The sequence below is a fragment of the Delphinapterus leucas genome, chromosome 9 (genome assembly GCF_059928025.1).
Source record: "Delphinapterus leucas isolate spDelLeu-1000000601 "Yukka" chromosome 9, BTC_Dleu_Yukka2, whole genome shotgun sequence".
In the NCBI taxonomy this organism is placed as follows: Eukaryota; Metazoa; Chordata; class Mammalia; order Artiodactyla; family Monodontidae; genus Delphinapterus; species Delphinapterus leucas.
The window spans coordinates 15,815,690-15,838,213 of NC_143137.1; the positions used below are offsets into that span (position 1 = coordinate 15,815,690).

General features: G+C 40.3%; 1 protein-coding gene across 2 annotated transcripts in view; it reads left to right on the forward strand.

The window, feature by feature from the left end:
• Positions 1–22,524, forward strand: part of DGKI (diacylglycerol kinase iota) — a 452,138-nt gene that overhangs the window by 249,580 nt on the left and 180,034 nt on the right. For both annotated transcript variants that reach the window (XM_030759800.2, XM_022580220.3), the window contains 5 exons: positions 7,510–7,623; positions 9,035–9,172; positions 12,380–12,458; positions 18,517–18,572; positions 19,725–19,787. In XM_030759800.2, coding sequence (XP_030615660.2) covers positions 7,510–7,623; positions 9,035–9,172; positions 12,380–12,458; positions 18,517–18,572; positions 19,725–19,787 — 450 coding nt within the window. The remainder of the gene's footprint in view (positions 1–7,509; positions 7,624–9,034; positions 9,173–12,379; positions 12,459–18,516; positions 18,573–19,724; positions 19,788–22,524) is intronic.

A 22,524-nucleotide genomic window follows, 5' to 3' on the forward strand; every position in this document is an offset into this window, starting at 1 on the left:
ATGCATGAAGAAAAGCTGTTGGCTCGAGGCAAGTGCAGTGTCGGGTATATATGTGACATAAGGTGCTCACCCTTTATTTAGCGAGTGTATCTGTCACTGTAGAGGCTGTCAGAATTCTGTCAGTGACAAGGTTCCAGGAGGAATCAGATATGGAATAGTTTTGATGGGTTAGGGTGAGGATATGTCAACCCTCAATCACATTAGTGTGTGTACAAGGTCTTATTAAATATATAGACACGTTGCATTAATTGGAGAAAAGTTATTCGGCTTCAGTATGAGTTACTTTAATTTTATCCTGGTAAAAAGTGCAAGGAGGCAGGTACTGCAGTTGGAGGAGGAAGAGGTGCTTTGGAAGGTTCCCTAACTTCTTCTGAGACATTCTAAATCTGAAAGGGGATACGTTTGGATCCCTAAGGGTCTTCACAGCTGTAGCATTATGTTAGTATAGACCATTGCTGTTCAAGAGAACTATAATGCAAGCCGCATTTTTACATTTTAAGTTTTCTAGAAGGCACTTAGAAAAAACTAAGAAGAAGCAGGTTAAATTAATTTTATCATATATTTTATTTAACCCACTATATCCAAGACATTATCATTTCAACATGCAATCAGTATAAAGTCATTAGTGGGATATTTTATGCTCAATTTGGACTGTCTTCAGAATCTAGCATATATTTTAAATTTACAGCGCCTCCAGTTGAGATCAGCCATGTTCAAGCAGTCCGTCACCACACAAGGCCAGTGACGGCTGCAGAGGAAGGTGGCCCAGGTGTGGTCTCTTTGTAAGTGGTTTGCATAATCCTGAGGTTGTCACATAGTTGCAGGTTTCGAATGGGCTGGTCCCATCTTTGATCTCTAGGGTGAGAGAAAACTAACTCAGAATGATCTCAAACCTTCATGTTTTTAAACTAGAAACAGTCTCTCTTTGATCACGGGGTAAATTTGTATTCTGTCCTCTCCTCGGCCACGTCTCCACCCAGCCAGTTCCCCATGGCTGCCACCTTGGTTAAATATCGAGGAGTGCGTGAACTGAGACAGTAGGGTCACAGGTCCCTTCCCCTCACTATGGATCCTTAAGGTGAAACATGATCCCTCCTTACCTGCCCTTGGCCTTGATGAACTGGGCTGGATCCAAAGGTCCACCCTTAACCCTGTTAACGTCTTTCCAAAGGGCTGGGATTAAATGGACTTGAGCCACACACTTTATGCTTATTTATGATTCCACTGGCTTCCCTAGATGAGGATACATCCTACACGGTAGGCCCCCCCATGCCCCGACTCACTACAGCCGGAGCAGGGAAGAAAGGATTATTATTCCCCTTTCATTGACGGGGCCAGCAGATGGTTCCACAGGCCTCTTCTCCCTCAGCACCCCGACGTCCCAGCCTCTCTTGAAGAAGAGCTTGGTACACCCCCAGCTGTCCTCTTGCCGATGAGAGGATGGATAGCCTAAATCTACATTCTGTTTCAAAAAAGCTCATACCTTGACTATTATCTCGATTTTAAACATTTCTTTTAACACAGAGTGACTTTGTAAACTATTGAGCACAAGTATGAAAATATCGAAAGGAAGAATCATTGTGTACATGTAAGCAAGGGAACCCAGTTGTCAAATGCTGCATTTTGATGATCTTTCTGGGTGCAGAAGCGTTGCCCTCGTTCTCCTGTGGTTTCTCCGTGTGGGTATCCCTCACTTTTCTGCCTGCAGATAATATGAGGAAAGGCAACTGTGCATCTGCTTCGTTCAGAGAAAATGTCAATTCACGGCCCTCTCCACCCCTCAGCCAACGCTAATGTTAGCATATTGCCGAATGAAAACGTTGTTCATGTGCACTTGGGAAATGTTCGGTGATGGTTACAGCTGAACAGGGCCAGGGGGTGGCAGCATCAGGCAGCTGCGGCGGCTGCAGGTCTGGCTGGGCTGCTCTGCTCAGGGCCGAAGCCCAGCACCCTGGTGTTCTAGCCCCGTCAGCCCTGCATTTCCTAACACAAAGGCAGAAAGGAACTCTGCCACCTGGAAGATGATCTTGCCCAATCCAGAGAGTTTTCTTCAGTTGTGATGGGAAAGATGCAAAGCGGTGTGTGTTGCAATTAATGAAGTTTAATTGAAGGGGTGCTGGTCAAGCTGGTGGAGAGGATTTGGGGTCATGCGAAAGCCCCAGCAAACACAGTCGCTGCCCACGAACCTGCAGTCTGGACTTCCAGCAGGAGCACTGTCCTGGGAAGGGAGGGCCTCCGATCACAGCTTTGGACCTTAAGACTTTTGCATAGTTTTGCTTTCATAGGGGCAAGTACACGGATTATTACTCAAGATCTTTTATGTCTCCTGCTATTGTAGGTGTATTTGTTCCATATTCTCTCCCTCACTCGCTCCCCCTCTCTCCCTCCCTCCCTCCCCCTCCCTCTCTCCCTCCCTCCCTCCTTTTTATGCTGCAGTGCAGCTTGGCTTTTACTGTTTGTGATAGTCTGTGAAAGAGAGATTTTTGTGACTTGATGGCAGTCAAAGGTGGGAGTGATTTGTGAACTTTGAGACTCAACTTTTCTTTAAGTGGAGAGACAGGAAGAGGGCATTTTGCTTCTAGGAAACTGGACCTTTATGGATGAAGTAAAGAAAGAGGAAGAAAAATATATCTTAATCATAGCAGTTAATGTTAATTTAGCATTTCCTATTTGTCAGGCACATGCTAAGCAATGTCTCCATGTTATTTAGTTGGTAAAATACCCCTATGAGGCAGGTACTGTTATCCCTTTTCACATAGGAGGGAACTTAGATTAGGTGACTCACTGGCTCCGTGAGTTTCGGTAGGTGATAGAGCCAGGCTTCAGACGCAGCTGGGCTCCTCGCAGCTCTGTGCCTTCCCTGCACGCCTATGTTATGTTGCCTTCTGAGGCAGCTGGTTGTTGGGTAGTGACGATGTAGCTCTTGGATGAGAACAACTGTTCAGGCGTTGTGCAAAGGAGAGGTACGGGCCCACTTCAGCCAAAGAACTGTTAACCTAACATGGATTGTACCTGAGGGAATTTCAAGACAGAAAAAAGAAATCTCTGCTGTGAAAGGCAGGAGACATTTGATGGCTCCAAGCGTCGTGTAATAATGAAATACTAAGATTATCTGCTTGTATTCGGGGGAAAATTAAATAATTGAATAACTGGCTGTTGGAAAAAGAAGATAGAATCTATTTATGCATTTTTGTAAAGCAAATCAATTGAGAAGAAAGGGAAAATCAAAGGGTCCGGAGGGCTCATGGCATTTTGTGTGGAACCACGCCACAGTTTCATGTGGATTCTTGGCAACCTTCTCAGAAAACAAAAACAAAAACAGGAACAGCTCTTAAGGTTTGAATGAGGACAATTATACTGATCAAAGGACTATTAGAAGACACCTTATCAATTCGTGGAAGGTATGGGACACTTATTTCAAAGTTATTTGAAAATTATTTGTGTTTCATGGGCTGTGAATTATTCCTCTAACCTTCCCATCCATCTTACTATTAGCGTTCTTCCTGGGATTTAGAATATCTCTCTGCAGGCTCGTGTTCAGAGGAAGTTGTTTTGCTGAGTTTGATTTTTCCTTTTTCTTTTTTTTTTTAACATCTTTATTGGAGTATAATTGCTTTACAATGGTGTGTTACTTTCTGCTTTATAACAAAGTGAATCAGCTATGCATACACATATATCCCCATAGCTCCTCCCTCTTGCCTCTCCCTCCCACCCTCCCTATCCCACCCCTCTAGGTGGTCACAAAGCACCGAGCTGATCTCCCTGTGCTATGCGGCTGCCCACTAGCTATCTATTTTACATTTAGTAGTGTATATATGCCCATGCCACTCTCACCTCATCCCAGCTTACCCTTCCCCCTTCCTGTGTCCTGAAGTCCATTCTCTACGTCTGCGTCTTTATTCGTGTCTTGCCCCTAGGTTCTTCAGAACCTTTTTTTTTTTTATTTTAGATTCCATATATATGTGTTAGGATACAGTATTTATTTGTCTCTTTCTGACTTACTTCACTCTGTATGACAGATCGTAGGTCCATCCACCTCACTACAAATAACTCAATTTTGTTTCCTTTTATGGCTGAGTAATATTCCATTGTATATATGTGCCGCATCTTCTTTATCCATTCATCTGTCGATGGGCATTTAGGTTGCTTCCATGTCCTGGCTATTGTAAATAGAGCTGCCATGAACATTGTGGTACATGACTCTTTTTGAATTAAGGTTTTCTCAGGGTATATGTCCAGTAGTGGGGTTGCTGGGTCATATGGTAGTTCTTTTTTTTTATGATTTTTCCTTTTTCTTTCTCTGCCTCCTTTTACTAATCCTTTCTAGTAGTTTGAATGGTTTCAGGATCCTGAGAGTAGAGTCGGGTTTTCTTTAAGTGGCTAAGGCTCCCATCCTGCAGCCATGTCAGGGGTGTTTCAGGTGTGTCATTGAGCTCGTGGGAATTTGGACGTACTGTTAGAGAGAGGCTGTGTGCCTCGAGCCTTAAGACATCCCAACTTTCTATGGGTTATGGCCTCAGGCAGTGATCGCTCACCCTCTCTTCTTGGCCTCTTTTCTGCTGGCCAGTGGGGAGCCTGGTTCATACACAGCCTCCTACAAGCCAGGGGTGAACTTTTATTCCCCCTAATCAGACAGAAGCCAAACTCCTGGTTTCCTCTGCTTGCCATATTGTGCTTCATTTGTTTCTGGCCCATGAAGACTTTTTTTCCCTCCCATGTTTGTGTCTAGAGTGAAATGGGGTGTTGAAAGTGTGAACTCATAGCATTATCTTTACTCAGAAAAGATAGACCTATTTCAAATAAACGTAACAAAAATCTCCCTAAAGGTAAATGGACTGAGGTCTGCATGATCATCTCTCAGAAGTTTTAAAGAGACTGCCTTCTTCTCCCTGCTCTGTATGGGATATTGAATTGGTTTCTAGAAAGTTCCACCGCATTTCTGAGAGTCTCTGTTTCTACTCAGGGCTGTTTACAGCTGCAGCCAGTGATCCCAGTTTGTTGGGATTTCTGAGTTTTCACCTCCTTTTTAATGACTTTTAAATCCCCCTCTTGTAGTTTATTAGAGGTATCTGCTTTTACCGTGTCTAGTTTGTGCTTTTAGCAGCTCAGGAGCAATAGCTAACATAGTCATCAGCACTACTTTACCATCTGGCATTTTTTCCCTTTACTTCAGTTAGCAAGGTTAGTGAGTATTGTGTGTAAGGGAAGAGCTAAAGAAGTGCTGGCTGGAAATCTAAGGACTTGTCTAGGAGCAAATCGCCCAGTTTGGGGGAAAGGGGGGGATTTTGGACACTAGTGTAGGTCTGGATTTTTAGTTTACCACTTTGGATGAACATAGTGGTATCCGTTTCTAGAAGGTAAAGACAGTTTTAGATTTCTTGCCAGATGGGCAAGTTTGACATCCTGGGAAGTACTCGTCTTGGAGGAGAAAGGATTTTAGATGCAAGTCAACAGACCTGGCATGACTCCGACTCTGCCACTTTTGATTATTTTGTCTTGAGCAAATAACATGACCTCTGTGTACCTCAGTTAATAAATCTGCAAATTAACTGAATTTGACTAAGCAATTTCCAAGGTTTCCCCAGTGTTCCACAGGTTCCCAAGGTACATGCCATGGTCTCAGGGATGTTCAGGCCACATCTAGAGCCGGGTTTAGTTCTTTACTGAAAGGTCCCCTGCACCAGAGTGGCTAAGAGGTTGGCCTTTGGTGTGTGGCAAACCTAGATTTGAATGTCAGCTCTCCCTCGCAAATGATTAAGGAGGTTACTACTAAACCTTCCAAGTCTTGGTTTCCTTATCTACAAAATGAAGACAAAAATTATATCTATTGTAGAGAGTTGTTTTGAAGTTTAATAAGATAATTCCGTAGAAAAATTTGCTCAGGGACTAGCACATAGAAAGCAATCAGTATGCCTCTCTTTTTGTTAATTGTAAACTCCTTGAGAGCAGGCATTCTGCCTTACCTATCTTAGTGTAGTTCATTTACCTTTTTATTTCAATTACTTAGTTCCATGTTTTATATGCAGTAGTGTTCAATAAATGTACTATTAAAGTACAATTTTTAAAAAATTTTAAAAAATAATTCTCATACAAATTTAGAATGAATACATGTCAAAAATTTATTTAGCTTTTTTTTTTTAAAGAAGATGTTGGGGGTAGGAGTTTATTAATTAATTAATTTATTTTTGCTGTGTTGCGTCTTCATTTCTGTGCGAGGGCTTTCTCTAGTTGCGGCGAGCGGGGGCCACTGTTCATCGCGGTGCGCGGGCCTCTCACTATCGCGGCCTCTTTTGTTGCGGAGCACAGGCTCCAGACACGCAGGGTCAGTAGTTGTGGCTCACGGGCCTAGTTGCTCCGCGGCATGTGGGATCCTCCCAGACCAGGGCTCGAACCCGTGTCCCCTGCATTAGCAGGCAGATTCTCAACCACTGGGCCACCAGGGAAGCCCTATTTAGCTTTTTAATAAAGGAATCAGCAAGATAATACAAGAAGAGGAAAATGATTATGTAGTTCATACCAAAATAATTTTTCTAAATTTGAGACAAAATTAGTTTATGCCCTTATGGGGGAATAGAACCATAACCTTTAAAGTGATCTCTTCTTGACATTTGTACCTCTGCAGGACAGAAATCCTCAAGTTAACCTACAGTCATAAAGTTCTTAGATAAGCCTGTGACACTACTCTAGAATGACATTGTGAGGATATGCAAGTTTCTTTTTGGTGTTTCCAAGTTTGGAGTAATTTTTCTAAATAGTTACAATAAGACTAAACCCAAAGTATTATTTATCTTAGAAAAAGATTAAACAGGAATATGATTCTAGTATATAAGTATCTGTTTTCTGCCTAAACTTACAATAAGTACTAAGTTCATCCATAATTATGTTTTCATAATGTTTCATGGGATAAACATTTCCTAAGGGATACTTAGGAAAGCACGTCTAATTTCTAAGATAACATGGAGAGTAACCATTTAATAAGTGCTTACATGGGCCATGCACCATAATGAGGGTTTTATATACGTTTTAGTTTAATCTATAAACAATCTTGTGAGGTAGGCATTATCTCCATTTTGAAAATCAGATAAATGAGTCTGTGAGGTTAAATAACTTAATCAAGATTACAAAGCCAATATGAGCCAGAATTGAGGTTTAGTCTGATCCTGAGTCTTAGATTTCCTGCAGTGCCCTATGTATATACCTCCCTAAATTGTAAACTCTCCTGAATTTTAAAGTACATCTCTAGGTAACATACAGATGAATGGGTCTAGTTTTGCTTATATGATACAGCATATGCAAAATGGTTCTTTTTCCTATAAGAGACTTGCCATTTTGAAACTGCTTGAGATAAGTGGTCTTTCAGTTCCCTGGTCACTGGATTAAAACATGCATGTTTTAAAGAAAAGTAGAACTATTCTATTTGCTCCTTTTAAAGGCCCCTGTTCTCAGGTTGTCGTCTTTGTAACTTATCTGTCTTCCTTATATCTCTTCTGGTCCCCAAAATGTCTGTAGGTGGGCTGGATCCTTTCCATTCTGGATGAACTGCAGCTGAGCCCTCAGCCTCCGGTTGGGGTCCTTCCTCTGGGGACTGGGAACGACCTGGCTCGAACTCTCAACTGGGGAGGGGTAAGAACTGCCCTCAGGGGCTGCCCATGTCATCCAGCAACAGATCCCCAAACCCACAGATGCTCAAGTGGAAGGGGCACATGCTACTCTTGTTCAAGGAACGAGTTAGAGTTGAGAATCAAGGTCCCCCATGAACCATGGTTTTATCTGGTGACTTCTTCAGTTTAAACTTATAGTCAGCTAGAGAAGAAGGGAACATTTTATATTTAAAAAAAATGGGGGTCAGTACACAGGCCTGGGGCTTTTTGAGGTACCCACTAAAGACAGAGGATGGGTTGGCCTTAGGTCCTCATGTTAAACAATCACAGAGACTTGAATTGCTCCTGACCCCCAGTCCTCTCCAGAAGAGTGAGTCTGGTTCAGATTTACCATCCTGGAAGAGTTATGGCTTTGTTTGAGCATTTAGATTTCTGGTCAGTGTCGTCATGATTTTATACAGGTTATACAGGTAACCAACTGTTGGTTATACAGGTAACCAACTGTCCTTTTCAACATGGAGCCAATTCAGGAAAGCTTGTTGAAAGTAGTTTAGCTGTCACTAACCAGCCATTTTATCATCGTCATCATCATTATTTTTATAGTACTAAGAAAATAAGAAAGCACAATATGCTAACATATGCTGCTCCACCAGCTTTTTAACTGCTCGTATGAGACCATTGCCTGGGCTGAGCTCCATGAAAACTACCTTCAGATATTAGCAGATGTTACTCTGGCTTTTGGGTGCATTCACCTCCCATAGGTGATAATTATGTCCGGATATTAACAGATATTTATTTGGCCTTGGATGAATTAACCTCCCATCGGTATTATTGGCATTAATTCCTCTTATCCAAATCAGTGACTTGACTGTCTTTAATAATCGTGCTATCAGTAATGTGTGCTCAAGGAGTAAGTAGCTAGCTCCCTAGCAGGGCTATTCCTCAGTCAGACTTGCCCTAGGTCCTGGAAGGAATGGTGTCCTAGTACAAGGTCAGGGAGAGGTGAGTGAAATGGAACGTCAGTGGAAGAAATTGTCTAGCCGATGTCACCTTAATTCTTTTCCCGCTTTTCCACATACATTTGTTCTGTGTATCCTCCAAATTCCTCTAGTAGGAGGCCTGGGGCGACCTGTTTTCACTCTGATAAAAACAGCCATCCAGCATGGATCTCAAAAGCCTGCCGGTGGCTATTGGTTCTTGGTGCTGGCAAAAGTCATTCCTCAGCTCAAACCAGCTAGAGTTAGTATTTCTGTGCACATTACCCATGCCTATTGTCTTAAACTCTAAGTACCTGGAGGAAAACAGTTTACTCTCCCAGCCTTGCTAATTACAAAATAAACAGCCGTAGAACAAGGGCTCTGCCTTGCATGAAATACCTTTGGCTGTACTGTTCCCTACTCCAGCAGCAATGTGTGTGCTCTTTGATTCCTTAGGGCTACACTGATGAACCTGTTTCTAAGATCCTTTGCCAAGTAGAAGACGGGACAATTGTACAGCTAGATCGCTGGAACCTCCATGTGGAAAGAAACCCAGACTTGCCTCCAGAAGAACTTGAAGATGGCGTGTGTAAGGTTAGAGAGTTCTTCCTTCAGCAGAAAGCTAACCCTGGAGTATCTGCCTGAGTCACAGGAAATATGTTCCTGGCTGGAGGGCACGTGCTGATTCCTTCCTATGAGATGACAGGACGGTGTTTGAGTTGACAGCTACTAGGGCTATGAGTATAACACTTCCTGATGATTCTGCCCCGTAGACTTCTAAAGACCAAGATTTCCTACCTACTTCCATAGAGCAGGGAGCTGTTCTCTGTCCTCAAATTCCACACCAGAAAGAAATATATCAGTTTTCTAATCTTTCTATTTCTAATCTAATCTAATCATTGCAAACTCTTAACCTATGAGTTTAAAAAAATCGTATGATCTGAAGCATTAGGCACAGGGTCTTTCAAAAGAAAGAAAAATGCCTGAGATTTCTCGTCTGATAGCAAATATTTCAATTTCATCACTTGATTGGGACATCAAGATGCCTAAATAAATGTTTGACTTAGTGTTTTTCCTTCAGTGATTGAACTTGTATCTCAACCCAAGACAAATCAAGGGACATAATTGTAAAAATGCTACTATAGAGCTTCAGGGGAACATTGGCTTTAAGTTCTGGCCTCAATCTCAGATAAATCTGATAGGTTTCTGAGTAGACACTTGCTTTCTATTACTTTCCACTTTTCTTCTGTAACGGTGTTTTCAAATTTTTGTTGTGTAAGAATCTCCAGGTGTGCCTATAAAATGCAGATTACAAGGTCCTATTCCCAGTGATTCTGATTAAGTAGATGCAGGGTGAAGGCCCAGGCATCTGTACTTAAACAGCATCCCTGCTATATTGGGTTGTGCCATTGATTGAGGCCAAGATTTCATGGTGGTTTCAGCCTTAAAATCCGATATCATTTTAGACCAAATCAATGCACCTTTATTGATTAGTACCATAATCCTGACAATTGTGATAGATGCTCAAGTTACTTATTTGGCTAAAATTGGTTAAAACAGGTTTTGTCTTACCTTCATGGTTTTTTCACCTAAACTATGATCCAGAAACTATAAGGTTTTTAGTAGATATCACGATTGCTCAGTTGATCTTGAGTTCATAACGTCACAATGTTGTTTAAACAAGTGTCATCTTGGGATATAATACTTCTTCCTAATGTATTTGACTTACAGAAGTTGGATAGAAAACAGCTAAAGTACAAAGAAGTGTACCATATGGAAATGTTATGGACCTATCCCCACTCAACTTGGAGTGGTTAGAACCTCAATAGCAATCTATATTTAATTCTCTTCCCAATAGCTTAAGAAATGGAAAGACTTCTTGGTGCAGCCTGGGAACATTAATCCAGATAATTAAAGGGTTTTGAAAGTGAATTTTTGAGGAGATGTGTAGGAAATCAGGGCAATTTTTCCTGGAAAATATGAATAAGAACTTAATAACAGACTAAATTGTGATGTTATTTAGGGGATGGTGACCAGATGTTCTCCTAGTGGATGCTAAGACATGGGTTAGAATTGTAGCCAAAAGAGCATAAATGGGAGAAATGAACATATCTGCGCTTTTGGCAGGATCACCAACCCTTGCTGTCATTACTAAGGACTTGTATTTTGTTTCAGTGCAGGAACTGGACATTCTCATATTTGAAGCCAGGAGAGTGAGACATGTTTTGGCAAGGTTCTATGTGTTTAGTTTCTCTCCCTGTTCTCTAGTCGGTTTTAACCACTTCTAAGGGCTGATCTGACCTCTGAATCAGTACAAGCTCTGACTCGGTGTTCCATCGAAGGTTCATCCTTTATTTCAATTTTTCTCTTTCTGCATTAATATCTCTCTTGCTCTCCCTCTGACTCTTCCTCTCATTTCATTTTTCTCTTAATGGGACGTGATTATCGCTCTAGTCAAACAGAAAGTCTTACTGATCAAGGGGCATATGAAACCCTGTAATAAACTTACTTTTGAAATCTTGAGGCCAAACACTTATTTCTAATAGAAGAGAAGTGCATTTCTATCTGGAGGATAAACCTGATAATTATCTGGAAACATTATCTAGGCTGAGATAAAATTACCTCTCCATTTCCTTTTTTTTTTTTTTTTTTTTTTGCGGTACGTGGGCCTCTCACTGTTGTGGCCTCTCCGGTTGCGGAGCACAGGCTCCGGACGCGCAGGCTCAGCGGCCATGGCTCCCGGGCCCAGCCGCTCCGCGGCATGTGGGATCTTCCCAGACCAGGGCATGAACCCGTGTCCCCTGCATGGGCAGGCGGACTCTCAACCACTGCGCCACCAGGGAAGCCCCTCTATTTACTTTTAACGTTTATCTTTCATTCTGAGTTGCAGAAGGAAAAGTGTAAGAACCACCATTTGCCTTCTAGCATTTTCCACATGCTTTTCTAATTGTTCTAACATTCAACTGAAGCCTTCAAATCATATCAGCTTTGTAGTTTTAATGCAGGACTTCAGGCTGCATAGTTTCTTCTTTCCTTTACTCAGCTTGTAGCAGTAACAGCCAGGGACCCAGAGGACTCTGGGAAGGAAAGCTAAGGCTTGTATGTGTATCTGTGTGTCTGCGTTGCATATTTCACAGTCATATTAAAGATAAGAGTTTATAGACTAAATAGGAATCTGAATACTGATAAATACACACACACACACACACATATATATATTTTAATTTTTATTTTTCCTCTAGGTTGAGAATAGCTGAATGGCTCCCACTGACTTATTGCTTACATGACTTTTGTCAAAAAATGTATTTTTTTGGAAAATAAGTGAAGGGTAAACAAATGTTATTCATTTTAAGTTGCAGTATTAATATGCTGAACGTAAATTCTTGAAAAAACTTGCATCCACTGATTAAGAAGGTTAGACACGATCCTTACAATTGAATTTACTTGCTAAGTTTGCTTGTTGAGTCATCCTGTGTAACTATTACAAATGTGCATCCCTCAGCTTATGAGGTTCTCTTATTGCAATATACACAAGAATGGTTCTCATTGAATAATTTGTATTTGTATCCCTTTTTTCCTAAACTATTTAAAATTCTTAGGAGTATCATTTGAGTTGAGCTTTCACTAAAGAATTAATTCAAAAATCTGTTGTTCCTTCCACATAGACACCCCTGCCTTGAGTTTTAATTGATCATTCTCCCAGGGACTTGCCCCAGAGACAAGTGTCTGGCTTTAGGTTTTATTTTCCTCTTTTTGCTTGGTCACACACAACTTCACCTCTGCCTTTGTTCATCGTTGCAGCTTCCTCTGAATGTTTTCAATAATTACTTCAGCCTCGGATTTGATGCCCACGTCACACTGGAGTTCCATGAATCCAGAGGTGAGGACAACGTCCCATTTCCATCTCCCAGGGAGGAAGTTTCCAGCAGGTGTTTTGCATGTTCCGTTTTGTTCGCATATCACTTAAATGTTGACAGTGTGTCTAATGCTGTTCCATTTGAACCTTCATGTTGACCCTGGGAGCTAGACAAGATAGGAACTTATTACAGATGTTGCTCTGAGACCTCATTGTTTAGGGTCTCAAAGATGGTAAAGGTCAGGACCAGATGTTTACTCCGGGACTCAGGACTGCTGATCTTTAGGTTTGACTAGAAGCTTTGAAGTTAGTGAACTACTAAGAAGTGATAAAAAGAGAGTCTTTCACTAAAGTCATTAGAATACTTACAGCTTCTCAAACCGCCAGTTATTAAAGCTCAGGACTTTATAACCAAGGCCATGGAAATCTTGTAGCCAAACATAAAAGTCTTCCCTATGTGCACAAAAGAGACAACAGTCACCTTAGAACAGTACGGGGGCTGGCTATAGGTGGTTTAGGTTGAAAGAAAAGGGCTTGACGGTGATTGGATTAGGCATGGAAGGTGCTTGGAATCTCCACTGGATGAGGTAGTATGAATGAGGGCTGGTGGTCATTTAAGTACTAGAAGAGATGGAATCGAGATTTGGGGAAGCAAAATAACTTTTGAAAGAGAAATAAGATGAAATAATGACAAGTTAAATATTTCATCAAAATTTTCTTATGTCATTCAGAACTGAGAAAGTTTAGGATTTTGTCTTATGCTTTGAAGCCTCAATCTCTTGCTTTCTTGGTCTCTCTTAACCTCTTTCTCTTAAACTCTCTTCTTGTACAATATGTCTCTGCCTGTACCTAGTCCCTTGTGAATATGGTAACATGTAACCAAAATAATGCTTGGCTGCAAGTATAAGTAATTTGTGAGATAAAAGTCATAATGAGGGATTATTTTACTTTTCCTCTAGATTCTGCAAGAGGCTCTAAGCTTTTAACTCATAGAATTTGAAATACAGAGTACAAAAGGCTAAAGTTCAATGGTTCAGATTCCAGTAATAATGCAGAGAAAGTTCTGACAACACTTTTATATACTAAAGATCAGGAATGGGGCTGTAGGATTAAGGCTGTTAGAAGACAAAATAAAAGTAGAGTATAAACCTGTAATTCTCTTACTGAATTCAGCAATTTTGTTAGACTTTGCCTTCCTGGTTTCATGAGGCTTTGAGGGTCAAATGCTGAGCTAAATAGAAGGAGTACTGATTAAAGAAAGAGTCATAGTTTTCTCTGGTTAACCAGAAAATCACAGATAGAAAGGTTGGTTGACAACAGAACCATAAATATCAAATACCCAAATCAGAAACACCGACACGCTCCGCACCTCCCTGCTCTAGACAGTTCTCAGAGATTAGATATTCAGAGGGTCCTACATTAGGGCTGGCATTTATAACCTGCTGCCTTTCCTAATTTAAGGAGAGTAGACTTGGGGAAGTAACTGGAGATTTCTTCCTCCATATCTTACCCCATTTATTTCTCATATTCTTTGGGAGACTCTGGATCTGGGCTTCCTAATAAAATCTTTACGTTTCTTAACAGTACTTGTAAAGTAGTACAGCTATCACTAATGCATGAACCTCCAAATTAGACATCCTGCCAGGAAAAGAGGCCTAAGTGAGGAAGTGCTGGACAGAGAGCTCATTCAAGGGAGCCTAATATTTTGTCTTATCAATCTGAAAGTTATCCTAATGATATGTTTCCTTGTACTGTGGTGAGACTTTGGTGCCTCAGAATGAGAGGGCAGCAAAGAGAGACCTCACGGTGGAAAGACCAAGCTTAGAAAGAATTCTTGTGGGAAAGCGATTTTTTTTTTCTTTTCTTTTAAATTACGGAACTATTTCATTTTAGAGAGGAACGTACCAATTGTGGTGTATATGTATGTCTACATCGTTTTATATGTGTGATTATAAGATAATTGGTTGAAAGATGCCAAGAGTTAATACTTTACTTTGAATCCTTTATTGCCGAGGTTTAGTGTAAGTGCTTTCCTGCAATCGGAAAAGGAATTGCAAACATTTTCCCTGCAGGTAAGCCCAGGCCCTTGAGGAGAAGCAACCACTGAAGAGCTGGATAAGGGAGGATTGCTGTTGATTGAGAGTAACGCATACCATACTTATGGAGAGGATATTGAGACGGTACACAATAAATATGCACAAACTATTGGAACCAGATTTGGTTGATATGCCTAGACCAGAGGTGTGGACTTCTTAGTATCTGTTAGTCTCTTCTTTTTGCGTTAAGAAAAAAAAAAAAAAATCATTATTTATGATAAAAGGTATAATTACTCAAGCTATTATTATTATTATTTTTTTACTGTTGTCCATTTATTTGGATTTTCCCCATATTTTTACCTGGATAGTCAAGAAATCTCAAGCTCAGCTGCAGAAAGAAGAGAAAGATAGCAGGCCGCATTTTCAGTAGGGGCATACGTACTTACTTTGTTGGTAGATTGTGTGAGTGGCTGTTCTCGAGCCACGCAAACCATAGTTGAGACTTCAAACTGTTCTCAAATACAGCTGCTCAGGGACTGAGAGTTCATGACAAAACTTGTATCATTTGCCATCAAATACTTGCAGAGTGATTCAAAGCCCCATAAGAGCCATTACCAAAAAACAAACACAAAAGAGCTTGCACAGAATAACCGATTAGTTATTAGTCCGAAAATATAATACATTGGGAATTACGCTAATCCATTTACATGCAATGGGTAGTAAAAACAAGTCTCACTAAAGCAGAATCTTAAAAAATTTAATTGCAGAAACAATTTTTGGCATAGATGCGAAATAACCCATCAAACTGACATGGGACAAATGCAGACTTCTGCGTTACTATTGATACTTATATTGTGTTTCTTTCAGAAGGGACAATTAAAACGACATTTATTTTGAGACAGTTTATTAGTGGCATTACTGTGTAAATGCCTTTAGAATTACCAGTAAAAAATCAAGCAAGGAGTAAAGATAGTCTTAACATTTTGATTGACTTAACATTTTGTATATAAAGAATGCAAACATGAATAATTTCATCAGATAGAAGGTATACTTAATTTGATTGGAAAACAGAAGCTTTTTTATTCTCATAGTGGCTAAGCCATGCATGGCTGAACTGTTGCACATCAGAACGTGCAGTTGTTTGGAACAGACTTGAGAGTTTTAATAGGATTGGTCATTTAACTGTCAGTTGGAGTCTTGCCCAGCGCTTTAATCACTACTGCATCATGACAGTGCTTGAGGAAGTACATTGAAAATATTCCAATCTATTAACATATAGGCATGTTAGCGATGATTATGGTTATCAGGTAGCAAAGCAAGATCTCACTTTGCCAGCTGCGTGAATTAGATTGTCATTTTGGGGGGGACATGAAGGATATTAAACACATCAAACTTTTAGTCTGAGATTGTCTGCTAAAGTTGTACTGCCTCATTGAAGTTACTTCTTATTCAGAGGATTTGAGCCTCTGCTACAAGGTCAAGGAAATACAACTATGACTCTAGAGGAGGCAGTTTTTAAATCTGATTTAGGATTTGCTATTTTCACCGAATATACAGAGACATGCAGATCAGCATGTTTCAAAGGATTATGAATGTTTCATGATTCATATGGAGAACTGACAGATTTCTTTTAAAAGGTGTTATTTTCAGTGGCTTACCAAATTTCATCATCACCATCGCTGCAAAGGACACAGTGCCAGGCTCTTACCCAGGTAGTAAGACTTAGGCACAGTCTGCCCTTGAGAAACTCTCACTGTCCGAGGTTCTCTGTAACCTTCTTTTCCATCTTGAACCTCAACGTGGCATCTACTCATCATTCAAGACTCAAGTGTACTTGCCTCTGGAACACTTTTCTGATCATTCCCTTTATGTGTGGCTCCTACTTTGTCTTACAGAGACATCTTTCTATGGCATATACAAAAGGACATTTTATTTTTCATTTTCAGACCTGTCTCCCCCACTCTAAACAACATGAGGGCAAAAGACTATGTCTTTACTTTTATATTCCTTGTGCCAAGTCCAGTGGCTGTCTCAATGTTTGTTACAGGAACGGAATGTTTAATTGGAGGATGGGCCTGTATATAAAAAATAAATAAAAGTAGAAGGGAATATAAAGTAAGGGTAAGATTAGTTGTTCAGACAGTGTATAATGTGGGAGTTTGGTAGGGACTGTTGGCAGGACAAAGGTATCAGGGGAAAGTTTCCAGAAAGGGTAGGAGGGAGTATCGTAGGAAATAAAGAAGGAGTTTGTTGTAGACAAGAAGTAAAGTGGGCGAGGGCATTTCAGACAGGAAGGAAAATGAGTTTGTGATAAAGATATGGGTTAGGTGACCAACTAATACATAGTGTAAGATTTTTGCAATGGTGTTCGAAACATGAAGATAGTGTTGATAAAAATATTTGTCCTTAATGGGAGATGGCATTGGAAGGAAAGATGTTTATAATATATACAATTTGAGTTGAAGGTGGCACTGTACTGTGGACGTAGATTTTAGAGTCATTTATATATACATACCTGAAGTCTTAAGATCTAGGAGATATCCAATGCAGAGCATTTGGAAGATGTGTGTTACGTGAGGTTCAAATCACTTACTGATTTTTATAAACATAGTGTTGAACTTATATTTACTCCCTAATAGGCAAGACCAATTTCAGACAAAAGTAGGGTTTAGGATTCCATTCTAATGGCACATGTGTTATTGTGTTGTATACAAAGATGGGATTAATATATTAAACTATTGGAATGGGTTATACCCAGGGTCTGATCATCATTATAAATGGATTACATCCAGAGCGAAATCATTTAGATGATGAGATTTGGGAAGTATGAGCTAATGAGATTTAGATGAGATTTTTGGATTTTGAGTTGATGCTATAATTGAGATGAGGCCTTTAGGGACCTGGGAGGGAGTGAATGTGTTTTTCATACGTGAAGGATGTGAATCATGGAGCCCAGAGGGTGGACGATGTAGGTAGAATTTTGGTCTTCGTGACCTTTGCCATCTGGTGTCACGCTTGCCATTCAAAAATAGGTTTGGGATTTGGAGACTTCCGGCTAGTCAGCCAGCTGTCTGATGAGAAATGACTTGGAGAAAGACCTACCCCTAAGAAGGGATTAATGATCATATGGGACAAAAGAGCAGAAAGCAAATATTTACAGTGGGTTCCTTTGGAATCTCTTGGAATTTTATTAGAAAGAATGTAAGGAAATAGCATTTCATTTGGGGATTTTTTAATCCGTTGAATTCATGTGAACATTTTCCAATGCAAATTCTCGTCTAATCGTTTTATGGTCCTCAACCTATATAACATTCAGGAACAAACTCAAAATTAAACCATTTCAGTCAGAGCTTTTGTTGTCCTATGCCCTGGGTCCATTCTGCAGGTCATCTGTATATATCTATCTATCTATATATCTCTATATCTATATATTTATATAACTTCACTAAATCAAATGATGTTTCAAGGCCTGTCACAGACAACAGTACAGATGGTAGTTAGGAGTTTTTGCAAAATATGAAAGCAAATTCTCTTAATTGTTATCCAAATTCCCCATATGTAATTAAATTTGAAACTGCATAGATAGTTTATGGAAGCCATGTCCTATGGAGGTCAAAGCAAATAATTGACCCTCCCCCTCCCCCCCCTTTCTTCTATCACCCCTGCACTGTATCCCTGCCAGCCCTCTATTTTGAATAGAGTCTAGAGTGTTTCAGCCCTTAATGTGCGTGTGGATCGCCTGGAGAACTTGTTAAAGCAGATTCCTAGACCCCAGCCCCCAGACGTTCTAAGTCAGTAGGTTCAGGGTAGAGCCTAAGGATTTGCATATCTAGCAGGCTCCCAGTTGATGCTGCCACCGACGCCAGTTTGGGGCTACACTTTGCCGCACTGGACAACCGTGCCAGCTGCCTGTAACTAAGGGAAAGATGATGATGAAGCTGTTGGGTCCTTGGGATGGGGAGGGAGAGGGGAGAAGTAGGGGTGCTAATCTAACTCACTACCTTTAATCAGGTCTCTATAACAAAACTACCTTTTCCCTTTTGCAGAAGCAAATCCAGAGAAATTCAACAGTCGTTTTCGAAATAAAATGTTCTACGCAGGGGTAAGTGTATATTTCATTTTTCCTGATTACACGCTATTTATACTAATTCACTCATGGTAATAAAGATGCTAACTATACTCTGCTAATAATTACACACACATCTCACATGTTTACATGTGTGTCTATATATGGTTAATGTTTAATGTCTTGGTTTAAGAATGAAAGTAAGTATGTATTTCTTAAGTTAGTTGTCAGAGAGTTCATCATCTTTGAACTTAAAAGCCCTGAAAGTTGTACTGAGGGGATGGTATTCAAGGAGTGGTGTGAAAAGCAAACATCAAAGCCAATCTAGAGAATGAGGAAATTAGGTAGACTGAAGGATGTATGGCATGTCTTGGGTTAGAATGTAGTTTTCGTAGGGGCACGTGTGAACTGACATTTGGATGAGACATTGACAGAATATGGGAAGTTTTTCATGGAAGCATAGATGAGATTAAAGGGGCCCCCTTCTTTTTCCTTCTCCTCCTACTCAGGGACATCCTTGGGTGTGAATGGCTGGAAAGAAGAAAAAGGGGCCTCTAAAATATTGATTTTAAAAAGTGTGGCTTAAATTTTACCACTGGATAGAGAGAATTGAAGTAAAACGGGGTGAAATAAGACATTCTCAGTGGCAAGTTAAAGATTATATCAGCATCTAATGGACAAATAGGAAGATCAGGAAAGGTAGTCAGATCTCCAAACTGACCCTTGAAATTACCTACGTTTTCACTCTTCTACTGTGATCTTAAATTTTATTATAGGTGACATTTTTTTTTTCTTTTTTGCGGTACGCGGGCCTCTCACTGTTGTGGCCCCTCCCGTTGCGGAGCACAGGCTCTGGACGCGCAGGCTCAGCGGCCATGGCTCACGGGCCCAGCCGCTCCGCGGCATGTGGGATCTTCCCGGACCGGGGCACGAACCCGTGTCCCCTGCATCGGCAGGCGGACTCCCAACCACTGCGCCACCAGGGAAGCCCCTATAGGTTACATTTTGAAAACAGAGAAAGAATTCAACTTAGCCTCTGCACTAGTTTACTTTAGATTCAGCAAAAGGAGAACTTGTCTTATATTTTTGCGTAACTTAGAATCACTAGGACCTATCTATCTTACAGAAGTAAGGATTTGGCATAACCATGCAATGAAGATTTCTTTCTTTCTTTCTTTCCTCGTATAGGCAGCTTTTTCTGATTTCCTACAGAGAAGCTCTAGAGATTTATCCAAGCATGTTAAAGTTGTCGTAAGTATTGAATGTGTTGACTCGTTTCATTTAAATGTAAAAAGCGTGCCCCCTAACATGAACCCCAAATACCAGTTTATATACTTAGTCAGTGGGCCGCATAGAACTTTAACTGAATTGAGTGTAGTTTGTTCAACCAACATTTATGAGCATTTAGTTATGTGTCAGACACTGTCTTAGTTGCTGAGGATGAAGTTAAATAAGATGACTGGCTTCACCACTGAAGAAACTCACAGTTGAGTCATGGGGAAGGGCACATAACTCTGGGCAGAACAATATAATAACTGTTGTTATTGGATTACTTATGTAATATACTGGTGGCACAAAGGGAGAAATGAAAACTGCCCATGGTGCAGTCGGGGAAGTCATCAAAGGAATGAAGTTGAGCTGGCTATGAAAGTAGAAATAGATGCTCACCAAACAAGTATCTTTATTCCCAGCCTATCTGAAGAGTCTCCATCTTAGAAAAATACTTCGATTTCATTATTTTGTGGTCACTCACTCTCCAGTCTGGTCAAGATCCTTCACCACTTAAGAGTTTTTTGGGGTTTTTTTGGTGCTATTTCCCTCTGGGTCTCTATCCCAGGTTTTAGGGATACTCATCTTGGAGGCAAGGGAGATGGGAAGTCATTTTTTCTCTAAGAGATCTATTTAAAAATAGCATATCATTGATTATTAAGAAAGACAAAGTGTTTCCTTATAGTAAACAAGTTAAAAGAGGGAATGAACATGACTTTGCTGCACATACCTGTATAAGGAAAGGGAAACATGGAAGATAGAGAAAAATATATAGATGGGAAAGAAGGAATGGGAGTGTAGCAATGCTTGAATTTATCGTGGAATAGATAAAGAATAGCATTTGTGACAGGAGGGGACAGGACAAAAGGTATACATGTAAGTAGAGACAAATATATGACCTTAAACTAATGGATTTATAGAGGAATATAGAGGAGCCTGAGAGGACACAAATTCAAATTTGTTGTCACCGATAAAGCCTGTAGGAGACATGAATCTCCTAAATCAGTTGAGACAGAGTTTACCGCTAATCACCCTCGGCATCACTTTCAGGAGTTTCAGTTCTCATGAAATACCAACGAAAAGCAAGTATCCTATAGCAGTAGCGACTTTTGAAAACTGAAATATCGCCTTTTTAAAGCTAGATACAAGAAAGACACATGGTCCATTGAACTGTGAAGATCTTGATTTTGATAAAATGGTGGGTTAGTTAAGCAGCAGCAACCTTGCCTCAAACTTCCCCTGTTTCTTCTTTGGCTGCCTTCAACCCAGCCAAAAATAAACTTTCCCTCCTCTTGCAGTATTTTTCACATTATTAGGAACATTGCAGCACCTGCCGGGAGAGCCACTGAGTGGAGGGCAGTGGCCATATTGAATGGTAATGCTGTCCACTGTTTAACTCAGCTGGATGGAAATTAAACTCTAGGCCGCCTCACCACTAGAAAGCTTTTCTCCCACATCTGGCAGTCCTCCCGATGAGAAATATCTCAGGCATGGTTGGCTGTGTATCAGGGATTAAAAGAAGCTTGTAGAGAGGCCAAGGTGGCAGTCAAATAACTAGAAAAGATTTGATATCAGCCTGTACGTGTAATATTCCAGGTGGATTGGTCTATGTAATCATCTCTTTTTTTTATGAAGAGAAAAAAAAAACAATAGAAACTAAGTCTGAACAATTCTGATTCAGTCCTAGGTCTATCTTTATGAGGTATATGACTTTGGGGGAAGCATTCAACCTTTCAGAAGAGTTCTCTCTCCTCATCTGTAAAGCAGGCATAACAACATATGCATTTGAAGCAACAGTTACTGACCATTGTGCTGTGACACAGAGGGACACAAGGATATTTCTACAGCGACATCATTGTATGTTTCCTGAGTGTGAGATGAAAAGGATGGGGGGTTAGAGCAATTAGATGTACACATAACAGCAGACCATCTGATCTTTGCCACAGGGTGAAGTCAGTGTTTCCGAGGTAATAGTTAATAATCTCTCACATGAATACTCACACACACACACACACACACACACACACACACACACACACACACACACACACGCCCAGAGGACAGTAATGAAAACCTACATACAGCATTATTTTGTTCTACTTCACGTGTGTTCTTCTCCTTGTTTTGATGTATCAACGTGTGAGCTTGGACACAGGAAGATATTTTGTGTGCACATATTTTCCTTTGTGTGTTTGAAGTAGGGAAAAAGTTGAAAACTGCCGCTCTAGAGAGTTATAAAGTTTAAATGCAATAATATATAAGAAAATTTTGTAAAACTCAGTACATTGTAAGGTGCCCATCCTCACAGAATTCGTTGAGTTTCCAGAATCGCTGATGAGTTTTTCAGGAGGAGAAAGTAGAAAATTTTTTTAGAAAATGAATTCTGTTCTCAGTACAATAATATTAAGTATAACTTTTTTTCTGTAATGCAACAATACTGCTTTGCATGCGTTTAACGTATCACATGCTATTTTTAAAAAGTTCAGTGGCTTTCAACACTCAATTTTCATCATTTAAGATGTCTACATTTTTTCTTCACTGGTAGAGCCATCTATCGACTCATTTCAAGTCCTTAAATTGGGAGACCTCATGTTTATTTAAGTATCTGAGAGTGTTGTAAAAACACCTTCAGTCAGTGTCCAGAATTTGATTCCTATCTAAAAAAAGTTTGAAAATACTTTGTTTATTTAGGATTGTAAGATTCCCCAGGAACAATTTT